The sequence below is a fragment of the Lissotriton helveticus genome, chromosome 11 (assembly GCF_964261635.1).
Source record: "Lissotriton helveticus chromosome 11, aLisHel1.1, whole genome shotgun sequence".
NCBI classification, from domain to species: Eukaryota; Metazoa; Chordata; class Amphibia; order Caudata; family Salamandridae; genus Lissotriton; species Lissotriton helveticus.
This window is the reverse complement of record NC_136072.1, coordinates 1000502728-1000519927: the sequence shown is the minus strand read 5'-3', so window position 1 is coordinate 1000519927 and position 17200 is coordinate 1000502728. Positions and strand designations below refer to the sequence as shown.

Genomic DNA, 17200 nt, shown 5'->3' with positions numbered 1-17200 from the left:
CAGATTCCCTGACACACCCCATAAACCTTTCATACACCCATACTACCAATCTCAAACCCATTCATACACCCACACCAGTACTTACACACCCACTCACTGATTCATAGACCTACACATATATCCACTCACTCACCCATACAGCTACTCATACACCCACTCAGTCACCACTACAGTCACTGACCTATCCACTCTTACACCCATACAGATACTCACAGACTCAGTCACCCACAGAGCTACTCACACACCCAGTCACTCACGCAGTCAATCACACAGCCACTTAATCGCCCATATAGTTACACACACACACATTCACTTACTCAGATACTAACACATACTCCCTCACCTATACACTCACTGACACAAGCACACACTCACCCATACAGCTACTCTCACATTTACTCACTCACCCAGTCACTCATATACCCCATCACTCACCTACTGCCTTTTACATACCCATTTACTCACCCATATACCACTGACACATCCACTTCCTCACCCACACAGCAATACACACACTCATCCATACAGCTCTTCACACATACACACTCATTAACCCATACAGCCACTTACTTACCCACTCTCAACCACAAAGGCAGTCACACAGCCCCTCACCCACACTGACACACCCATACAGGTACTCAGACAACCAATGAATCACCCATACAGCCATTCATGTATCCTCTCATACATCCATACAGCCACTTAGACACCAACTAACAGACTGATACAAACATTCACACAGCCAGTCACTGACCCATGCATTCACGAATACACCTAAACACTCACTTATGCAGTCAGTCACGCACCCAATGAATCATCCATACAGCCACTCAAACCACACTCATTCACCAATACACCTTGGTATATGTATTTAACACTCAAACATCTTAAAATAACTCACAGTCATTAGATGATGTGATTAGTGGTGTTACAGACCATGTCACGAGTGATGTAATATGTGAGGTCATAAGCAGTGCATTGCGGAGGGTGCAAGATATATATATATCTGGAATTACAAAGGGTAAATGAATTAACTGAAAAAATATAACTATCAAGTAGCATCGGGCAGGGACAGAAAAAAGGCCTCTTTAAGTTCAAATCTGTTTACTCCCGACTGGAGTGTGAATTCAACCCCATGCTGAAAATAAATATTTTAAAAACATTCACAAAGGCACCCTTGCCGAAACGCGTCTGTTGTGTGTTTTGCGGTCACTGTGAGCCAAATAAACGAGCTGAAACTGCCCTGGTAGTGCGGTACGTCTTTGTGTATTTTAAATACCTGGAAGGAAGTGGAGCGTCAATATATATATATATATATATATATATATATATATATATATATATATTACCTACTGGCGGTCGCCAGTAGGTATATATAGTTAGGATTTTTTCTCTATGGGTTTTTTGAAAATTCTATGTCTAATAACTTTGGCGTTTGTGGACGGAATCGGCTGAAATTTTCAGGAAAATGGCACATTTTGTTTCTGAGCAGCCCTTGAAAATTTGGGGGGGGTTCGTCCAGTGGGGGCCGAGAAAAAAGGGGGGTCCCAAAACGTGTTTTTAACATTGAGTTTTCCATAGGGCGGTTGGCCTCACTTTTAGCCCGAACGGCTGAATGGATTTGCACGAAACTTGGCAAAATTGTAGGGACTGGTAGCCCGATGTGCCTTTTGTAGGTCTCAATATATGTGCTCCAGTGGATTTTGAGAAATTAACGTTTAAAAAAAGATATATATCTGTAACAGCGGACCGGTTAGCGCTCTGGTTCGCGGACTTTTCGCGCAACGGAGCTTTGTGAAGCGAAGCTGATTGGTTCTCCGGCGTCTGTCAACATTCCAAACAGTCCGTAGCGGCCGCCATCTTGTCTCTCGGTAGGATCGAGAGACAAGAGGAGGTCAAAACAAAGGGGGAAATAACTATAAGGGGGCATAGTAGATCCTCGCTGACCCCCTAGGTTTGATGTGGAGGTTTTAAAAGGGCCCCGCGGGGCAAAAAAAAAACAAAATAATAATAATCGAACGGCTGAATGGATTTGCACGAAACTTGGCAAAATATTAGGGACTGGTAGCCCGATGTGCCTTTGCTAGGTCTCAATATATGTGCTCCAGTGGATTTTGAGAAATTAACGTTGAAAAAAAGATATATATCTGTAACAGCGCTCCGCTTCGCGTACTTTTCGCGTTACGGAGCTTTGCGAAGCTGATTGGTTCTCCGGCGTCTGTCAACATTCCAAACAGTCCGTAGCGGCCGCCATCTTGTCCCTCGGTAGGATTGAGAGACAAGAGGAGGCCAAAGCGAAGGGGGAAATGACCATAAGGGGGCATAGTAGATCCTTCCTGACCTCTTAGGTTTGATGTACCATTTTGCCAAGTTTGGTGTAATTCCGTTCAGCCATTCAGGCTGTAGACGTATGTAAATGTCCTATGGAAAATTGCATGGGGAAAACACATTTGAAAGTGTTGAAATTTAGAACCAATTAAAATGTTACTTTGGTTTTGTATTTGTGTGTGATGAAAGTTAATTGGTTATGTATATATGTCAAATGAGAGGAAACCACAGCCATTTTGTGATACTACTGTCTGAGGTACATTTGTGAGGAATTTTTGGTGGTGAATTTCTGGTGTTTGATTTACACAGTACTAACACTTCTGCTACTTTTAAAAAGGTGAGTTGTTAATTTGTATGGGGAACTATGTTGTACACTTGAAGATAATTTGAAAAATGTTTTCTGTTATTTATTTGCAGTCCTTCTGTTATACTAAATACTTGATAAAGTTAGTTTTATATTATGTATTACTAAAGACGATAAATGAAAGTGATTATTTTTTTCTGCAATTTACAGCAAGCAATTTCAAAATAAAATGGCTCACAATGAAGAGACCGTGGCAATTTCTTTTGAATTGTCCAACACATTGATTGAAATTGAGAGCACCAATAATGAAATATTGTCACAAGGAGGACATGACTTGTATGATTCCATTAGATTGATTGAAATGGACAGCACCAAGAATGAAATATTGTCACAAGGAGATGACTTGAATGATTCCACTACATTGATTGAAATTGAGAGCACCAATAATGAAATATTGTCACAAGGAGGAGATGGCTTGTATGATTCCATTAGATTGATTGAAATGGACAGCACCAATAATGAAATATTGTCACAAGGAGGAGATGACTTGAATGATTCCACTACATTGATTGAAATTGAGAGCACCAATAATGAAATATTGTCACGAGGAGATGACTTGAATGATTCCACTACATTGATTGAAATTGACAGCACCAATAATGAAATATTGTCAGAAGGAGGAGATGACTTGAATGATTTTTTTGATCAATCTCTTGATGGCGAATTTATCGAGTGTTTGGAGACCATAGAGTTACAAGAATCATCATTGCAGACTTTTAATGAGGAGATTCCAGATGAGATGATTGAAGAGGAAATTACTGATGAGGACATGTTACTAGTTCTTTCAAATTTAGAAAATTCTGAAGAATAAATTTATATTTAGAAATCAAAAATTGTTTGAGACATTATTCATTTTTATTTTTAATTTATGAGGTTGTAGCGAAGTGATTGTAGTATAAAATGAGACTTATAGTATAGAGTGCAACATTTTTATGTTACATGGTAAGTTTACTCATATTTACTTCCCTTCTGCCACTATATTATCTCCAATGTGTATTTGACATGTCTTCTTCATCTCCGGCCTCCTTTCTCTCACTGTGTGTCTCCGATGCATCTTATCGCTGGTATTTTGTGTAATTACAGAAGAGAGTAAAATAAAATAGTTCGGAACGTGAAAAGGGGGCAAAGTAGAGTACTCCTCACCCCCTAGGCCTTTTTAGGCGGTCCCAAAAGGATCAGTTTCTGCTTTCCTGAGAGATTATGGTATGAGTTCCATATACCACAATAACTTGCATTACAACATGCAAGATATCTATCTCCTATTACCAACTTTTGGAGATATTCGCGCTAAGCGCGAATATCTCCAAAAAGTAACACCTGCCCTGAGCAGTTCTTAGCCATGTTATCCAATGGGAGGTGGATAACATGGCTAAGAGTATTAGCTCGGTAATGCATGAATATCGCTGAGTTTTTAGCGATATTCATGCATTGCGGCCGTTTATTATCGCATTTGCGATAAACCTTGATAATAGTAAGGTTTATCTTCGATAATTTCTGACGATGCTTAGTGGTAAAAAATTGGTTGGTAAGCATCGTTAGCGATAAATATCGCTTAACTTTGGTAATATGCCCCAACGTCTGTTAACGTTCGATTCGAAGGAAATGAGGAAGTGTTGAAAAACATTGTCTGCGCCATCTTGCCTTTTTTGAAATGCCACACTTTTGTCGTGCACGGCAGCCATTTTAGATGTCTTGACCAGACCCACTCTCTGCACGCTGTCGATTCGTAGCATGGCTCCTCACCCTCGTAAGCATCTCCCCCAGGCACTGGTCACCACCGCTCTCTGTCTTATGCATGGGCAATAAACCTTCCCCCATCTGCGCTGCTCTTCCCTGAGAATCACACTCTGTGCCCGCCCGACACCTCCCTTTCGCCCTATTCACTACCGCACCCTCTGACACTCCTCTTCCTCTGTGTCCGAATGTCCAGGCCGGTCCTACGCTATCAGCTAGCCCTGCAGATGTAGTTTATGGCCCCAGCTGTAAAGAATCACCCCTCTTCAAAGGAGTTATAGTAGATCAAGGCCCACACCCGATGTGATCCGTCACAGCACACGCGTTCCTACTATCTGAAAACCATCCTGTATTGTGATTGGGGAGGGGACCGAGCCTGAAGCGGAAGATTCCAGGAATGACTCTTTGTACATCAAAGTTTTTACAATTATGTGTCACATTAAAAATATATAGCACTCCAACAAAGTAGTAGGAATATAAAACTTTAATAACATATAAATATATACAACAAAACAAAAACAGTAAAAACATTTAAACAACGAAGAGACCGTGGCAATTTCTTTTTAATTATCCAATAGATTTATTGAAATTGACAGCACCAATAATGAAATATTCTTGTCAGTAGCGGTCTGTTGTGCGAATAGTTCCAAGGCAGCAGAACGCGCTGAAATCTAGATGGCACGAAAGTGATGTCTAGTAAGTTGCCGCCCAGCAAAAAACGGCGTGGGGCGCCGCGGGGGTGAGTGAGTCCAGTAGGCACCACAGCTATTCTTACCGGCATTGCAGAATTACTGCTGGGGACAATGCCTGTGCTGTAGCAGGGTCACAGCAGAAACAAAAAGGATTCTGTTGAAGATGTTGTTGGTTTTCAATTTGAAAACAGTTCTGGTGTCAACTGCTATGCTAATGTAGTGGTTAATGTTTTGTTTTCTCTAGAAAATGTAAAAGAGGGGGAGGCAGTCCAAAGTTCCGTTAAAAGGGCAAAGGAAAGGATCGGTGGTTTGAACTATCAGTCAAAAAGGGGAGGGGGTGCAATAATTTTTCCTACCGGGTCACACTGTGCTTTCACCGGAAGTGAGGTCTGCAGGATTGTAGTAATTCAAAGTGAGGCTGGCGCCAGCATGGGAGCGCCGACGTCCCGCGGATACAGTTTCGTCACTCCACGGGCGATCATGGCAGTCATTCCCCATCGGGGGTCGGAGACTCCCGCGGCTCCTCTAGAATCTTCAAGGTCGTGGAGGACTACGGTGGTGGAGTCAACCAGTGACCGGGCCATTTCTTTATGTTGGGCCCGCTCTTGCCAGGTCGACCGCCATTTTGAGAGTTCGGCAGCTACCGGCGATCGCGGGGTCACATGAGCGGACGGGCTCCACCCTGCCGGGCGAGACGTTGCAGCATGGCCACAGTGGAAGAACCGTTATCTAGGTCGTTCCGAAACTGTGCAGCACTGTAGTTGTTAGGATGCCACCGCCTGGAGCGCTGAGGGTGCAGCTGGGAAGCCTCCACCTGGGGAGGCGGGAGAGGCCTGTTCGCACCGTCTCTCCCTCCCAGTGCACCCCACGGCGTCTCGCTTGAGATTTGTTATGGCCGGACCAGGCGATGAGGACGAGGGGGGGGTCGGAGGCATGTGCAAGACATCCCCCTCCAGTGTTGTCGCAGCCATTATAAAAGAAAGAAGTGTCCCGTCCGTCTTCGGGCCGGGCTTCCGGTGGATGTCGGCCGGACGCCCCTGGCTCTGGCCCCATGAACGGGTTTCTTGGTTTATCGGCTGCAGCCGGATCCCGTCGGCCTCGGCCCCCCGACCGTTGGTGGTCGGACCGGAAGAGCATGTGGCGGGACTACCTGCAACTCTCAAGGGCCACCGCGGCCGGACTGGGAGAGAGAGGGGAGGGTCGAGGAGACATTCCCCCCCCCTGCAACTGTTCAGCGTTGTAAAGGCAATCCCCTGGCCGGGTCCCGCTGGTCTCGGCCTCTCCTCCGGCTACACCCTACGTTAGGATCTCCTGGCCGAGGCGTGGCAGCAGGACCTGCCTTATATGGGCTGCTCCCGGCTGGGCGTAGCCGGAACCCTGCCCCACCTTGGAAGTTTCCAGAGTGGGGGTGGATGTTCTACTGACTTGCATTTTCCCTAGTCTATCGATTTTTTTGGCGTGGCAGGCGGTGGGACAGCGAGGGGTGATTTGGTTTCTCTTACTGTTTTTCTGGTCTCTCACCACTGGCATATTTTAACGTTTTCTTGTTTCTAGGACATTAATAGGTTTTATCATTACGTTATGTTATCGTTTCTTTGTTCGTTGTTTAATAAAAGTTCATGTTCATCAGTGGCCTACTGATTTTCGTTTTCCTATTTTTTTCTTTCCAGGTTGTTTCATGGTAAAGTTTCTGTTAACAGGATACAGTGATCACTTCGTTATTATTGCATATGTCCTTTTCACTAGGGGTGCTCTCTGGTCGGGCCAGATGACGTATCTCTAGTAAATGGTCCGGGTGAAAAAGGTGCATCAATCAGTGGGGAGTAGATAGGCATGACAGATTACAACGGGGGAGAACGGTCCGCATTACGTACCCTTTCACTACTTGCAAAGATTTTCCTACGTTTATTTGCAAACAGGGAATACCTCCAAAAAGAACTAATTCCCAAACAGTCAATGTTCGGACAATCAATCAATCAATGAGGAATGAAATAGGTACGACGTGTTAAAGGCTTGCGTTACCTACCCTTCACTATCTGCAAAGGGAGATAGAATATTCCTATTCTTCCTCGTTTGCAGGTAGAGAAGATCGTTAAGAGAATTAACTTCGAACAATTCAATGCTCGATTGAAACAATCAACAAGGGGTACTGTGAACACAAATGAACGCCGCTTATATACATACGCATTGCTATTTTCAACAGGTTGTTCCTAATGTTTCTATTTTAGCGAGGTCAAAAGAGATCCCATTAGTGGCCTACTGATTTTGCTCGATTCCTTTTGTTTTTTTACACGATTTTTCGCTATCTGCAAAGACTAAACAGAGTATTGCGACTCTGTGCTTGTTTGTAAATAGAGAATGAACCAAAGAGAACAATCAATCAAATGGAGAGAGAAGCAGGCACGACGGATTACAAAGGGGGAAAGGGCTGCGTTAACTACCCTTCACTATCTGCAAAGAGAGAGTACTCCTAATAGAAATGAGGGGTGGGGGGCAGCAATCAAAGCAGATCAGTGTGCATAAACACGAAAAAAAAAATTCTTACCACGTACTTGACATTCGACAGCTTATGATATTTGCTATTAAAAAAACATTGAAATTCACTGAAAAAACCATAGGTTATAGACCATATATAGTTAGGAATTAGCATTTACAAAACCTTGAAAATTCACTGAAAAAACCATAGGTTATAGACCATATATAGTTAGGAATTAGCATTTAAAAAACCTTATTTTACTCACACAAAACCATTGAAATTCCATATATAGTTAGTTGCACTAACTATATATTGCGCACCCGCAATCCACTGCTGATGATGTCACATATTACATCATTCATGACATGGTCAGTGACATCACTGATGACATCACTGATGACATCTCAAATGACATCACTGATGACATCACTGATGACATCTCATTTGACATCAATGACCACATCACTGATGATATCATTCATGTGACAATACAATGCATCTCCTCACATTTTAATATAACCTCTGTTTCACCCAGTGTTAAAAACAGAGTATAATTTTTGAAACCATTGACACACCAATACTAGTTACTACATACGTACTCACTGATTCCTACGTCTACACACACATTCACTCATTCACCCATACAATCATTCATACATACAATCACTCATGTTTACAACACAATCATATGCACTCATACACCTATACAGACACTCACACTCTGCCACTCATCCATGGAGTTACTCACACACCTAGTCAGTCCTGTAAAGAATCAATCACACTTCCATTTTCTACTCTATACAGTTAAACATAGAGCACCTTACGTTTTCAACCATATACTAACACATACTTACTCTCTTATACAATCATTGATACAAGTACACATTGATCTGTACAGAGTCACACACCTCCCATCCAGCCACACACACACTCAGTCTCCCATGCAAATACTTGGGCAATCAATCAATAACCCATATAGTTACTCATATAGCTACTGATCAACACATGCAGCAGTTTACAGAACAACAGACATAATGATGCACAAATTAAGACAGTTTAGTCACTAACCCATGCACTCAGTGAGACACATTTAATCACTCACTCATACATTCAGTCATGCACCTACTAAATCCTTCGTCCAGACACTTATACATCCACTCATTCTTCAATATGTAAGACATATTTTAACTTTACAGAAACATAGTCACTGGATGTTGTCATCAGTGATGTCATCAGTGATGTCATTTGAGATGTCATCAGTGATGTCATCAGTGATGTCACTGACCATGTCATGAATGATGTAATATGTGACATCATCAGCAGTGGATTGCGGGTGCGCAATATATAGTTAGTGCAACTAACTATATATGGAATTTCAATGGTTTTGTGTGAGTAAAATAAGGTTTTTTAAATGCTAATTCCTAACTATATATGGTCTATAACCTATGGTTTTTTCAGTGAATTTTCAAGGTTTTGTAAATGCTAATTCCTAACTATATATGGTCTATAACCTATGGTTTTTTCAGTGAATATATATATATATATATATATATATATATATATATATATATATATATATATATATATATATATATATATACACATACTCACACACACATATATATTCATACATATATATTTGAATAAAATTTGAACTCAAATAGGCCTATTCTCCGTCCCAGCCCGATGTTACTTGATAGAGTTAAAGTTATATTTTTTCAGTTACTGCATTTACCATTTGTATCTCGTTTGCGCACCTTAGCAATACTTCTTACTAAAAAAACAAAGATACACTGACTATATGTCCACGTTTAATATGTCTGTCTAAAGTATTGTGTCTGCAGAAGCTATTGTGCTCGAGGGGCAGGGGTACAGACTGAGCATATTTGTCTATTACAGGTGTATTTGTGAGGAGGGGGTGAGTGAAGGGTGTTCTGTGTGTGGTCTCGATGACAGTGTATGTTTCGTCCCAGTGGTATTTATGGAGCACCTGCTCCCCTTAAATGGAAAGGTATTCTTTCAGCAAATAATATAGTATCAATCTACCTGCCTAAAAGAGCCATACTCCGGGAAACATCACACAATCTCTTTTTGTACCAGGTAGACCCTGATAAACTTTGTTCTTGTGTCTGCAGCTTCTTGTATAAGAAAAAAAATTGGTAACTTAGTAGTCCATTGCTAGGCCCTCTTTGGATCAGTGCATTCTCAATGCGATAATTGTCACTCTTCCATGTACTGCCCCAGAAAGTTGGCCATATACCGTGAGCCAGTAAAGTGCACATGGCGTGAGGTACAGAACAGATAGAGTGAATGGAAGACCCAGAGCCTTACCCCATAACATGAGCACTAGACTAAATTAAGATAGTCTCTGCTCAGATTTGTGATGACTGGTGTCTTAAGAGTTGGAGAGCTGGAGCAGCAATATTTTACCCCCTTGTTTTACAACCTTGTTGGGGGTCGCTTTTCTACTGCAACTTTCAAAGCATGTACTGCTTTTGATTGGAATTGTATCCGCATTTGTTGATATAGCAATAGTAAACAATAAAACACAATAACATACATAATGATATGTATCCATTCAAACAGACCTGGACGCAACAAAGCAGTCAAAAGTGAACTCAGCATAACACAGTTCAACACAACTCACATTACAATAATGCAGCTCAAGTACACAGCAGCACAAAAAACCAGAACACAACATCATCACAACCATATGTCACGCACCAATATGCATAAACATTCCGGCACACATTAACACCTCCAACATCCAGTGTTCATAATATGGTGTTATAAGGTTTTTGCATCAATTACTGCCTTACCGTTCCACCAAGGACATCAAAAATGTTTTGCGATCCGGCCCCTAACCTATTTGAAATGTACTTTGGACACAATGGCATGCCTAGCCAACCATATACTAAGGAAGGGTGTCTCCTGTAACCTCTGCTAAGCAGAGAATAATGAAGGAACCAGCCATTGTTTAACGACAAAAACACAAGTTTGGAAAGAAAACACACAACCACAGAGTATTTTATGCATGCACTTGGGCTTTCCAGCTAAATTATGATTTATTATCTGTCTCCTTTTTAAAAAATGTTGGTTTGAGTTGTTTAAGTGATATTGTAACTTTGCAGCAGCCTTCAATTTAAGTCATTGGTGATATATTCTAGTGTACTCCAAAAATAATAACATTAATACATTTAAAAATATTACTAGTAAAAAGGCCACATTTGGTGGCATAGTGGACTAATGCATCCACTATAGGAGCCTGTGTTTGACCTCATGGTCACAGCTTCAAATCCTGGTGGGCCACTCAGCCTTTCATCATTCTGAGGTTGATAAAATGAGTACCATTGAGTTGGGTAACAATAAACATCTGTTATCCAGCGCCAAGATAGCCTTCTGGATGAACGCGCGCCTTACAAATACATGTTATTTTAATATTTTTATAACCATATGGCTGCATTTTTTCTTTTTGCTATGTACCTTATCGGAATATGTTTTTGTAAAAATAATAATAAATAACCATAGCCTGCGAATGTCAAACATATTGGCTTTGCCAAAGCTTTTTTTTTTTGTATTTCCGTCTGCATGCTGTTAAGCGCATTTTTTTTAAGTTTGTGCTGAACACAATGGCTCAGAACACAATGGAATGCAATAAACATATGCAGTATCAAATTCCACTCAACATGGAAAAAGATTTCCTGAGTTTGATGAAGTATGGCCAGAAATTACAAATATCATCACCGTTTCTACATACTCCTGCTTTGTTGTAAACTGCATCAACTTTAAGCATTTGAAAAGAATCGTCATTTACACAGGTTTTCGTTTTGAGTGTTATCTTGTAGTTTCTAAACATCACACAAATAATGCCCCAGTGTTATCTTTCATGGGCATTCCATCTAAAATACTACCATGAAAGTTCTTAGGAATTTTGATACAAATGTTTAAGAGATTTTTACTCGCATTATTAACCAATAAAGACACAGGGCAATCCCATGTACATATCAAAATAAATAACTCCAACCTGACAACTAACGATCTGGCTGTCTTTACCCATTGGCAAATATTACTCAATTCGGTGGACAACAATGATGAACTGAATACCATGTGATTAACAGGCATTCAAAAGGGATTGGGTTCTTTTTTACAAAAAAGTCACATTGGGCTAAATGATCATGGAACTTCAGTATAAAACTCAGTTTTCTGAAGAGAACTAATCCTATGAAGCAGAACAAGTCAAATAAATAAATCCGTACTGCTGTAGAGAGTATAGTGTTTTCCCCTTCAGTGAATCTTCTTTCATAATAATTACTAAATGATATAATTTTATAGAAAGAATCTATCTATATGCTGATAAACCAGTTGAGATAATCTGGTCTGATAATTTCGACCCATTATTTTTAGTATCTTCCCATTTTTACTGGTCTTTTACTTTGTCTAATTTATGTAATTTCGATTGCTTTGTCTGTCGTGGGAATGCCTCTACTGATCATCCAAATTTGGTTTCATAGGTTTTAGATAATGTGATTTGTTCTCAATGTATACATGCAAAACTACTGTGTCATCTCCCCACCCAACTGGGTTTGTTAACTTTATTGGAGCTCCAACCAAGATAATAAGTAACATAACTGCCTTATTTTAAATGCAGCCTCATCAGTTAAACCTGATGACCCAAACTTGCAGTTATTTTCTTTCATAGCCATACACAAATTACAAAAGAGTAACAAAAGGAAATGATTCCGAAGCCGACCACCGCCTCTTTGAAAGAATGGCCAGGAGAACTCGATCCGTCTACACTTGACCAAATTTAAATCCTGGAAGAAAGTTCTCCGATGGAGGAACAACGTACCCAAACAACAATATATTTAAATGCTTTTTCTATATATAGCTTCTTTTTTGCCTTCTGCTTGTGCCGTGAATCTGGCCAGTGTGAAGAGATAATCGCTGAGCCTATGAAAAAACAAAATGTAGATTAAAGATAAGCATCAATGTGCATTGGTAGTTAGTAAAAAGGACTTGGAGAAATCAATTATATTCCATTACAGGGTTAAAAAAACTGAACCGGGCAGAACCTTAATGAAGATATTTACAACATGGGTTTTCCACTTGACCCGTTTTTATTCAATCCCACATTTAAATGCGGAGTAAAATTTATTTTATGGCTACACTTTTCTTTATTTAAAAACAAGGTATTTTTACTTAATCAAAGTTATTTCATAGTTTCAACTAGCTGTACCCGGCCTCGCGTTGCTGTGGCTCAGTCTGGTTAAATGGAAGAGAAAGAAAAGAGTAAGAGTTTGTTTCTAATAGGTTTAATTTCAAAATGCTTGTGGGTACACAATATGTTTTTGCGACTATTGTCTCTATGCGTCCCTTGTAGCTCTTGCGCAGCAAGCAAATCGATAGGGTCTGTTCGCTCTTTCGATTAAAAACACGCGTGTATTTTACACGCACGTATTCTAATCCAACATTGTGTATATATAAACATGCGCTATGTTGCAAAGTGAACCAACTCCTCCCCACTCCCTCCACCCACTTCCCGGTCTGCCATCCTGACACCAACTGTCCATCCTAATATAGACTATTGTGTATATATAAACACGCACTTAATCGAATCCAACGTTGTGTCAAAATTTCAAAGCAATCGGTCAAGAACTTTCGGAGATTTGCGATTTTGAACAAACGAACATTGTCATTTTTGTGTTTGTCCGGGCTTTCGGTTAAAAACGCGTGTATTCGACATGTGCGTATTGGAATCCAACGTTGTGTATATAAAAACATGCGCGTATTCTAATCCAACGTTGTGTCAAAATGTCAAAGCAATCGGTGAAGAATTTTTGGAGATTTGCAATTTTGAACAAATTAACATTTACATTGTTATTTATATAGATTCAGGAGGTAATCCAGAAGTTATGGGAAGAGTCGGGTACATGTTAATCTATTACACACATGCCCAAGTCTATGCTAATGTGACTGGCCTTTCAGAAGTAATGTGGGCACGTTACTGGCCTCTGCTTCTACACTACAGGCATGTCACAGCCTGACAGATGGCAAAGTGCAAATACAATGCAGTCCTTTTGGAGGAGATGCTGTCACATTGCTTATTCCACCACAGTGGCATTGGCATGTTACAGTCAAGCCTGGATGCTAATTCTACAGATCTCCAAACGTTTAGTTTAACTCTGCTAATGGGAGAGATAACTGCTATGGAAAAAAGCTTGGGAGACTAAGATAGAGAGGTCACAATAATGTCAGTAGCGACTGGGGTTTGCTCTGCCTCAGGTGTCTGCAGAAATGTTGACAGCCAAAAGATTTTCATCTTGGGCAAGTAAAGGGAAGCTTCAGCCGACTAGTGTCATTTTCATTCGCCATAACGAGTGGCCGGGAGGAACTGGAGTCATGATGACTTTGACCAATAAAAATTCTGAAGACTTTTAAATGCCTCAGAATATTAAACATATAAACAGAATGAGCTTCCAAAACTAGGCTTGGTGTTCCTATTCCCTCATCATTCATTGTTTCACAGTTAAGGAGTGTTTCAGTATTTAAACTCCGTGGGTGCTCAATATCGACTCTGTTTGGACGTATCCGTTTTGCTTTGCAAAAGTACAGCAGCCAGCTGTTTTAGTCAGTTCACTTCAGTATGCAAATGGTTCCTGGTCACACTATACATTTTTTAGTTGGCTGAATTACATAAACATAGGATAGCAAAAGAAGTGTAAAACACTGGTTATTTGAAGGCCTACCATACAGGTACTAAGAACGTAATGTGACCTGATCATAAGGGCAAAGGACTCAGCACTTATCTTTGAAACATTTATTTCATGAGGATTTAAAATTAGGATAAGCTTCCACTGTTGAAATTAGTTTTGACTAAAGTTATTTATTATATAGTTAATACCCACTGCCCAAATAAACATTGTGGCTTAACTTGCAAAGCAGTGCCATAGGAGCAGACGTTTACAAACTCCACAGGTGTGGTACTTGTTTAGATCATAATGTGCTCTTGGAGTGCTAGATTGTGTAACTGAGTGCCATTATTAAAAAAAAACAACAACAAAACTCGCAAACAGCCTTGCATCTGTCAGGAGCAGGTGCAGAAACCAATGCCAGTGTACTGTGGCAGGTTTTAGCATTATATTATACCATAGAAATAGGTTTTCAATCCTGCAAACTGTTCCCAAATTCATCAAAGCTTGAAATTGCCAAGGAGAAATGTTCTTGGGTGCTGTAGGGATTTTTGGGGATAGCTGCTGGGATTGTTTATATGATAGGTAGCTAGATATATAGACAAAGTCACATATTGGAGTTTTGTCCTTATAGCAACATGTAAGGAACAAATACATTTAAAAATAAACCTTTTACAGATAAAGCTCATCAGAGAGAAAAAAATAATACTGGGTTGCTAGAACCCAAAATAAAATGGACAAAATCATTTATTATGAGATTAGATTAAAAAGGGAAAGAAATGAACAAAATAAGGATAACATTATACAAGTGGCTAGGTTAAGTCCTGAGATCATTGGTTCCGTTTAGAGTGTTGTCTAATTTATGGTAAGGGTACGGCGAAATTAACAGTTACAGCTAGGGTCTCGTTTGAAGTATGGTTTAAAGTTAGGAATGTTCTGACATGGGTGGGCGAAATATATTTTCATTGCAAAGAAATCCGTTCTTTTATTTTAAGATTATAAATCATAAATTAAGGTTTCTCTGGATAGGGGTTTATTTCTGGAATAACCTATTTGTGACAAGTATATTTGAGATTAAAACAACTGTAGACCCTTTAAGAGTGTTCCAAGAGGGTGTCACTGTTTGTCGAGATGCTCAAAACAGACAAAAGCTTTATGATTGTTTACAAGTCTGCATCATGAACAGTGGTACACATGTTTATAACCTTATGGCTGATGCTGTAGCAAAACCTCATTGTTGGTTAACGCAAGTAGTTTAGTTTTGGTCCATTTACTGCCTCATGAACATTCATTCTCCCTTTACCTGTTTAGGTATCTGGCAACATGTGGATCAGCTTCTCCCTCTTGTACGATGGGAACCACGCTGAAAGAAAATACACGACAAATACGAAGCAGTTAAGCTTTAAAGGCATCTTAATGATTCACTTAACCATGTCCAAATATAGTCACCATATTTAACCAAAATGTGTGCCTTATTAGGCATTTAGTCCAGCAAATCAACACAGAGCAGAGATGAGTACTTGACTGCGGCAAATGGTCCATTTTAAAAGCGTACATTATTGAGCTGGTCAACAAATCTATAAAACAATGTAAAAATAAAGTTCAACAACCGGGTAAAAACTATTTTGTAGGAGTGCTACTGTTCGGTATAATTCATGCCAGCATTTAAGTTAAGCGGAGGTCGCGAGTGTAAAAACGTTATAGAAGAGTCAAACACAGAAGCTTATGTACCACATGATTAGAATGGGATCACTTGCATCTGCTTCTTATTAGCCAAGCAGATACGTAAAGTATAAAACATTAATGCAGTTCTATCAGACTAAACGGCTAAAGATAAGGTATTAAGCAAAGTGCTGATCTGGAGATGGACATATCCACAAACCCGCCAGAGAGTGGGGGAAAAGTAGGTTAAGGCAACAACGGATAGCTGCATATCTCAGTAACTATTTCCACAAAATTACTTAATTTATACACAGGAGATATTCGATATCTACACTAGTGATTTTACTCTATAGAGAATAGCCTAGATTTTTTAAATATCATTTTGTGGGAGGAGGGGCATGCCTTGAATTTCAGTGTGACCCCGTGCCTAGCTTTCCCGACTCTCCATCCGGCTTTCAGCAAGTATAGACGCTGACCCAGCTGCAAAGCATGGCGATCCGATCCCACTGCCTGTTTACAACAACAAAGGTAGAGTCATCTCAGCAGCCCCAAAATATAATCGGATTTTCGGGCATGAGAAGCAGAAACAAAGAGGCACTTGCTTGGAGATCCAGCAGCTGGTTATGAAAGGGCTGAGAAGATGTCCATCTGGCTGCAGGCGGGCAGCAGCCTGGTGCAAAAAAACTGCTAATTCGTAACACTGTAGCATCAGCAGAGATGAAAAGGTAGGTGTGAGCATGCCACGCAGGGAAAGCGAAACACTGTTGCAGTGGCTGGATTAAAAGCAGGCCATGGAGACATGCTGAGAAAGTGAAACACTGTTGCAAGTTGCGTTGGTCAGCTATTATGACTAAGATGAGCAGAGCTTACTGTTCCTAATAAAGCCAACATTGCTGAGGGCATTCTTTGACTGAGGACCGCTAACACACAAGGAAACCCTGTGGTTAAGGCGGATCTTGAACTGCCTTAAGCCACAGGCTGTTACAGAGAGCCTGCTTGCCCCTATTGGGCTACCATAGAGTTTGCCAAGAGGTAATGACAAAAGTAATACCCAGCACTTCTGAATCTTCAAACACAGGACCTGAGAAATCTTGAAAGTGCTGGTGTGACTGCTCGTCCCCCAGGTTAAGCAGGAACCCTCTGGGTGCTACAAGGGCTGCTGGTACCTGACCACGGGATCTTACTCCTCTAGGTGAAGCCCAGTTCATCCTGAGCTGGAACAGCGCCGGGGAGCTGACGAATGAACGTGGGTTAT

General features: G+C 40.6%; 1 protein-coding gene across 1 annotated transcript in view; it reads right to left on the bottom strand.

The window, feature by feature from the left end:
* Positions 1–10618: 10618 nt before the first annotated feature.
* The window catches only part of MMAB (metabolism of cobalamin associated B), a 137852-nt gene continuing 131270 nt past the window's right edge, over positions 10619–17200 (bottom strand). The window contains exons 8-9 of the mRNA XM_078667362.1: positions 15587–15646; positions 10619–12544 (exon numbers count right to left, since the gene is read on the bottom strand). Coding sequence (XP_078523488.1) covers positions 12460–12544; positions 15587–15646 — 145 coding nt within the window. The 3' untranslated portion in view covers positions 10619–12459. The remainder of the gene's footprint in view (positions 12545–15586; positions 15647–17200) is intronic.